This window comes from Symphodus melops, assembly GCF_947650265.1.
Source record: "Symphodus melops genome assembly, chromosome: 10".
In the NCBI taxonomy this organism is placed as follows: Eukaryota; Metazoa; Chordata; class Actinopteri; order Labriformes; family Labridae; genus Symphodus; species Symphodus melops.
In genome coordinates, this window is record NC_136700.1 from 25,144,925 (window position 1) to 25,152,940 (window position 8,016).

At 41.8% G+C, this 8,016-nt stretch overlaps 1 protein-coding gene across 1 annotated transcript; it reads right to left on the bottom strand.

Moving 5' to 3' along the window:
• Positions 1-415: 415 nt before the first annotated feature.
• On the bottom strand, positions 416-2,238 carry LOC306829922 (endonuclease domain-containing 1 protein-like; the record flags this gene model as incomplete). The annotated part of the gene is made up of 4 exons (XM_079353140.1): positions 416-809; positions 1,013-1,172; positions 1,298-1,412; positions 2,153-2,238. 4 exons carry the CDS (start codon positions 2,236-2,238, stop codon positions 421-423), a joined length of 750 nt encoding a protein of 249 aa, XP_079209266.1. The 3' UTR covers positions 416-420.
• Between the last annotated feature and the right edge of the window lie 5,778 nt (positions 2,239-8,016).

The window sequence follows — 8,016 nt, forward strand, 5'->3', positions numbered from 1 at the left end:
TCAAACGAGCCTTGTTGTATTTATCTAGGGGTCACATGACAAGCAGAACTAAAAAACTAACTAAAGAAATACAAATATATAGAAAATATAAATCGTTTGCAAAAATCCGCAGTTTCAAGGATTGACCATCAAGACGTAACGCCTCTTCTTGTTTTGTTTTGACTAACTTTTATTATCGATACCTGATTAAAAAAAAAAAGCAGCATGAATCCAATAAGAAAAGGATAAACCACTACCTTACTGATGTGATTTAATCTTTTCTGCTTTCAGTTTAAAACCTTGAGTTCATTTGGCTGGTGTCACTTTAAAAAGAAGGACTTCTGTTAATCTATGATTCCAAAGTTATCAAATCTGATGTGACATTTAAGAGTAATGACACTGATTATTAGTTCTTCATCTTCACATCTTTTTATTATCTCTTTATGCCTTGCAGTTGTTGTGAAACAGCTCCCCTACTGGTTGATTGGAGAACTGCTGGAGGAATTCTCCCACTTCCTCCAAAGACATCTCCTCCACCTTGTTCTCCTCCGTGTTCCTGGCCCTCGCCGCTCCGCTCTGAACGGGTCTGTCGTTGTTGTCCACACAGCAGTAGGCATTCCACAGGTAGTCGGGGATGTTGACCCGCTTCACATTGTTTTTAATGATCCAGTTGTTTGCTGAGGGAATGGCGCCAACCAGCACGTAGGCCTTGGAGCATTGTTTTTTGAAGAGGACGGTGAGCTTGGACTCATACTCATTCCAGGAGTTCTGGTTCAGCTTTGGGTTCTGAGGAACCACGTTGGTCAGCGTGAAAGTGGCGACTCGGCTCTCTGAAAGAGAGAAAAACAGTAATATGCAAGAACTAGTACTACTGCTATATTACATCAAAGCAGTATGGTGACAACTCTTTCAAGGGGCCCTGCTACTGGACAAAGGAAGCCTTTTTGTGAGAGCGCTGGTTAATAGAGGTGTGCACTATGCTGCTACTGCCACCTGCTGACCTCACACTGAAACAACACCAACTTTTAACTACCTTTGTCATGGTGTCCGTTGGGGTTGAGGTGACCTCGATCGTAGCCAGAGCCTTTGTAGTCCTCATCCAGAGCCTGTTTCTCTCCTTGGTAGACCCAAGGGTGTTTTCTTTTCAGCATGTAGCTTGTCATCATCTTTGCTGACCAGTCTCTGTTTACAAGCTATAAGACACAAACTCTGAATGGTTGATTTATTTTTACAGGCGTCAGTGAACTTTTCATACTAGCTGATGATTTGGATCACATAGTGTCGATACACATAATCAGTATAAACTATAAAAACCAACCTGAGGCTCCACCATCCACTTTTTGTGTCTGCCTCCTTTATTAGTGGGCTGGAACTGATAAGCGGAGTAGACAGCGATACGATGGATGGTGTCGTACAGTGTGGCAAAGTGGTAACTAGTGGTGCAAAGATTCACTTTGGTCGTTTGTTGTTAAGCAGTGGAGACATGCTGCAACACAGCTGCTCTTAAAATTCATGATTCATTTTGAGTCCTTTTTTTTCAGGGTTATTTGATAGAAAGGGACGAATACAAAATAAATTGACAAACTCAGCCAATGCAAGTATCATGGTGATTATAGTGAGAGCTAATTTGCATCCCCCGTCCCTTGAAGAGCTTCAGTGTGAAGAAAAGATGAAAACAGTCATGTGAAACATATTCAGAAGTGACATAACCACAAACAGTTTGACATGAGATTAATAGTGTTGCTGAAATAAGCAGGATTTAGTAGCTCTCTTAAAAGTGCTGAAGTTTGCTGTAAGTTCCAGGATGTTGCCGTTTTCACAGAAGAAGCTGCAAACATTATTTTGCCTCTTGAAGCTGCTCTGGTGGATCTGCTGCAGCCCTGTAGTCTCTGTCTGAACTTGCTGAAAGTCTTGGACTTGGTGCTGTGGGTGAAACGGCCTTAAAATGACTCGGCAACTTCTCAAGAGTGAGGATGTTCATGTAAGAACTTAAATAACCAGATTAGTGAGTGATGTTTTGCTACTTGACCGGAATATGTCTGAAACAACTGATAATCAGGTCTTCCCATAGTTCAGTGAAATCCTTATATGCTTTGAATGTGACTTTTTCTTTAATATAGCCAATTGTACCCAAAGACATTTATAAACCATGTTCAGACCCTTTTGTCTTTACCTGTTGACATAGCGCTGACAGATTCTTACAACACCGGGTGTAGAAGCCCCCCACTCAGGCACCTTCTCTTTGTAGAAGTACGCCATGCATTCTGGTACATCCTGGAATGAAAATAATCACATAACACAGAACCCCGAGTGAACCTTGTAACTACACATGTCCCAGAAAGTTTTAAAGAAACTGAAGAAACCAACATGAAAGTTTTCCACAACTGTAGTTTGAGCAGAAAAGAAGAGTGAGAGGAACGCACACAAACTCAGCGCGATCTGCATCCTGGACTAAAGGTCTGCCGATGATCCTTGAGCTAAGAAATCAAATCAAATATACAGTCACACATGGAAAACTGGAGCTTTTGTTATGCTTTTCTAACCGTCTGATGACTCAGAGTGCTTTTACACCGCAGGTCACACACTGTCCTGACTTGTGTGTCTTCTCTGGATGGTTTTCCTTCGTAGTTACAAAATGTGAAACACTTTTGTAAAGCTTACGACACATATACATTATGGAAAACGTTTGTGACTGTCACTGACGTCCTGACGTACTACGGTAAGCGTATTGCATCACTTCCTTTAGTGTCTCGGTACTACCTTACCGATCAATAGAGCTAAAGCTAAATTGTTTATCCTGTGTATTTTCTTACATTTGTCTCCATTCACTGCACACTTTGACTAATCGAAATAATCACCAAGCACTCCTGCTAGCTATCTATAGATCTTTTGTTTGCGTTAAACTACGTACTCTCAGGCTAACTTAGCAGTTAGCTTCTCCTACGATGGCTTCTCTCCCTCTCCTGCTCTCTCTTGTTCTGTGTGCCAGATGTCTAGTTCCTCCTCGTCCTCCTTTACTGATAAAGGTATCTGTATTAAATGTAGTTTATTTATAGCTCTGGAGGCGAGGGTGTCTGAGTTAGAGAGCAGGCTCCGCACCTTTGAGTCAGAGTCACAGTCATCTTACGCAGCAGCAGTTAGCCAGCCACCTGTAGCCGGTGCGGGCCGACATAGTGTTAAATCTCCCCCGGTAGCTCCCGAGCAGCCGGGAGGCAGTGGCTGGGTTACTGTCAGAGGGAGGCATAGTAAGAAAACGAGGCTCACGGCTCCCCACCAACCACTTCATGTTTCAAACACATTTTCCCCACTCAGCGACGCACCCGCTGAGACAAAAACTCTGATAATTGGAGACTCCATAGTCAGAAACGTGAAGTTAGCGAAGTCAGCAGGCATAGTTAGGTGTATACCCGGGGCCAGAGCGGGCGACATCACGGCTCACTTAAAGCTGCTGACAAAGACTAAACGTAGATTTGATAAAATTGTAATTCATGTCGGCACAAATGACTCCCGACTTCGCCAGTCGGAAATTACTAAGGTTAATGTGGAGTCGGTGTGTAGTTTTGCTAAGACGATGTCGGACTCCGTAGTTTTCTCTGGTCCTCTCCCTAATTTGACCAGTGATGACATGTATAGCCGCATGTCTTCATTCAACCGCTGGCTATCGAGGTGGTGTCCAGTAAACGATGTGGGCTTCATAGATAACTGGCAGTCCTTTTGGGGAAAGCCTGGTCTGCTAGCTAGAGATGGCATCCATCCTACTCTGGTTGGTGCAGCTCTATTATCTAGAAACGTAGCAGAGTTTATTAGTCCCAAACCCTGACAACTCATCAGAGTTCAGACCAGGATGCAGAGCTGCAGTCTTACACACTTCTCTGTGCTTCCTTTAGATCTGTTTACCTGCAACTATAGCTGTCCTTGTGACTGTAAATCTAACTGTAACTCAGTTAGATCTTCTTATAGCTGTAACCCTACTTATACTATAGATACTGTGTCTGTTCTCCGCCCCACACCTGTCATAGGCAATTCCAGCCTCAATAAAAGAGGCGTAAATCATAACAATTTAGTCAAAATCAAAACTACAAATACGATTTGGCAAAAAAATCTAACAATTAAATGCAGCTTACTAAACATTAGATCCCTAGCATCTAAATCCCTCCTGGTAAATGAGCTAATATCAGAGAATCATATTGATCTACTTTGTTTAACTGAAACCTGGCTTTCTCAGGATGAATATGTTAGTTTAAATGAATCCACCCCTCCCAGTCATTTGAATGCTCATATAGCTCGAGACACTGGTCGAGGTGGTGGAGTAGCAGCTATTTTTAATTCTGGTCTTATAATCAATCCTCGACCAAAGCTGAATTATACCTCTTTTGAAAGTCTTGCACTCAGTCTTTCACATCCAGTCTCTCGAACTTTTCAGCCAGTTCTAGTTGTTATAGTTTACCGCCCTCCTGGCCCATATTCAGAATTTCTATCTGTATTTGCAGAATTTCTATCAAACATAGTTCTTAGCAGTGATAGAATAATTGTTGTAGGTGATTTCAATATCCATGTGGATGTTGTTAATGACAGTTTAGCACGGCTTTCATGTCTCTATTGGACTCTATTGGCTTCACCCAGGGTGTAAACAAACCTACTCATCGATTTAACCACACCCTGGATCTTGTTTTAGCTGATGGTATTGAAATTAATAGTCTGTCGGTTTTTCTGGAAAATTCTCTGATATCAGACCATTTCCTAATAACTTTTGATTTATTTTTACCAACCTTAACTCCTCTTAATAAAAAAGTGCTCTCTAGAAGTTTAAATGATAATGCTGTAGCTAAATTTAAGGAAGCTATTTCAGCTGCCTTTGTTTCAGTTCCATCCCCTACCCCAGTTGAAAACTCCTATAATCACTTTAGTCCCTCTCAGCTAGATCAGTTTGTAGATAGTGCGGTGGATTCACTTAGAGTTACTCTGGATTCAATCGCCCCCCCTAAAACAGAAGCCAATCAAACGACAGAGATCAGCTCCATGGTACAATTTAGAAACCCGTACTCTAAAACTAACGTCACGTAAATTTGAAAGAATTTGGCGCTCCACCAAAACGATAGAATCGCGTTTAATTTGGCAAGATAGTCATAATAGATATATGAAAGCTCTACGGCAGGCCCGCACTGCCTATTACTCGTCTCTTATTGAAGAAAATAAAAACAACCCTAGATACCTCTTCAGCACTGTAGCCAGGCTGACAGAGAGTCATAGTTCATTTGAGCCATCTATTCCTTTAGCCCTTAGCAGTAATGATTTCATGAGTTTTTTTAATGATAAAATTCTAAACATTAGAGACAAAATTAGCAACCTACTACCTTTACTCAGTGCAGATTCCTCCTATATTTTCGATTCGGCAGAAACGGTTCCAAATTCTGATACTAACCTCGATTGTTTTTTTCCAATTAACCTCTCAGAACTAAATTCGATTATTTCTGCGTCTAAACCGTCAACTTGTCTTTTAGATCCAATCCCAACCAAGTTGTTTAAGGAAGTCTTTCCTCTAGTTAGCAGCTCCATACTAGATATGATCAATTCATCTTTAGCAGCAGGTTATGTACCCCAGTCATTTAAAGTAGCTGAAATTAAATCGCTCCTTAAAAAGCCTACTCTTGATTCAGAAACTCTAGCTATCTATAGACCTATATCTAACCTTCCTTTTATCTCCAAGATCTTAGAGAAAGTGGTAGCTAATCAGCTGTCTGATTTTCTCCACAACAACAGCTTGTTTGAGAAGTTCCAGTCGGGATTTAGAGCTTACCATAGCACTGAGACTAGTTAGAGTAACAAATGATCTTCTGTTAGCCTCAGACAGGGGACTTCTATCTGTGCTTGTCCTGTTAGATCTTAGTGCTGCTTTTGACACAATTGACCATCAGATTCTGTTACAGAGACTAGAACGATTGCTTGGAGTTACAGGGACTGCTTTAAGTTGGTTTAGATCCTATTTATCAGACAGATCTCAGTTTGTGCATGTTCATGATGAGTCCTCTTTGTACACCAAAGTTAGCCATGGAGTGCCTCAAGGATCAGTGCTTGGTCCGATTTTATTTACATTATATATGCTTCCTCTAGGTAGTATTATGAGAAAACACTCCATGAACTTTCATTGCTATGCAGACGATACTCAGCTCTACATAGCAATGAAGCCAGAAGACACCAACCAGCTTCGTAAACTAGAAGCCTGCCTCAAGGACATCAGGACCTGGATGACCAGAAACTTCTTACTGCTCAACTCAGACAAGACTGAAGTTATAGTGATTGGACCTAAGAACCTTAGAGAGACTTTCTCTGCCGATATGACGGCCCTTAGTAGTATTAGCGTAGCCTCTAGTACCACTGTTAGGAACCTAGGAGTTCTGTTTGATCAGGATATGTCCTTTGATTCCTACATTAAACAAATTTCAAGGACAGCTTATTTTCACCTTGGTAATATCTCTAAGATCAGACAGATCCTGTCACAAAAGGATGCTGAAAAATTAGTTCATGCATTTGTTACCTCCAGGTTGGATTACTGTAATTCTATTTTAGCAGGGTGCTATGGTAAATCTCTAAAGACCCTCCAACTCGTCCAAAACGCTGCAGCTCGTGTTCTTACTAGAACGAGGAAAAGGGACCACATTACTCCTGTATTGGCTTCTCTCCATTGGCTCCCTATAAAATCTAGAATAGAATTTAAAATCCTTCTGCTCACCTACAAAGCTCTAAACGGTCAGGCACCATCGTATCTTAAAGAGTTAATTGTACCGTACTATCCGACAAGAACATTACGTTCCCAGATTGCAGGCCTGCTCGTGGTGCCTATAGTCTCTAAAAGTACTATGGGAGGTAGAGCCTTTAGTTATCAGGCACCGCTCCTTTGGAATCGTCTACCAGTCGGGGTCCGGGAGGCAGACACACTAGGTACTTTTAAGAATAGACTTCAAACTTTTCTTTTTGATAAATCTTATAGTTAGGGCTGGCTTAGGACCAGCTCATAGTTATGCTGCTATAGGCCTAGACTACCGGGGGAACTGGCACCAGGATCTCTTATCTCTCTCTCCCTCTTTCTCTTTCTCTCCCAGCTTTCATATCTTATTACTGCTTGTCATCTTTATATTCTAACCTCTCCTTTTTCTGGGAGCTCCTGAGCTCTCTTAGGTTCCTTGGGACTGTTGGTGAGGATGGCCTGCCCAAACAAGAAAGAGCAGGAGTCATTAAGAGGGGCATTGCCTCCTGCAATGGTACCCAAATATGTGCCTTTCGGGTCTTGACGAGTAATACAGACAGAAGGGTTAACAAAAAGGTTGAGACCATTTTCTTTATTATTTACATGTACACTGATTGAGATTGAACACAAAAAGCATTAGTCGGTGCAGTGAAGGTGTGAGGATCACGAAGAACATAACAACTTCCGTTACATTCTTCCCACGGGGTTAAGATTTAAAGTCTGAGTCTGATTTCTTTTCCAGTAAAAAGTTTGAGTGTGGTTGCTTTTCCACAGAAGGAAAACGGAAGTGGAAACGTGTACTGAAGCGGGATAGGAAATCAGCAAGCTATTAGAAGGAGTGGTATGGGGCAATAATCCACAAACTATGCAGCTTTCATTAGTCATGTTTAGTTGGAAATGCTTCGACACACATGGGAAAACAATCAACCACAATTTAAAAATAGGTTTACCGTCAGATTTCAGAAAAGAGAGATGTTTCATAGTGCTCCAAAGTCATGAGCTACTCCAAAGGGATAATGGGAGTTAGTGTAGATTATGACCGTTGCTAATTTGCAAGCGTCAGTTAAAGCCACAAGTTCTGCTGTTTGTGCAGAGTGATAAGGTGACAGTGAGCCAGAGGCCAACACATTGTATTCAGTCCAATGTCAGAGCAGGAGGAGAAACCATCAACGAACAGGATGAGGTCAGGGTTAATCAGCGGTCGGTAAGAGAGGTCAGCACGAGGTGTGCAGACCTGACTGTGACATTGGGGAGGCCAAGCAAGATGGTGGAATAGTGCAATCACCTGGCAA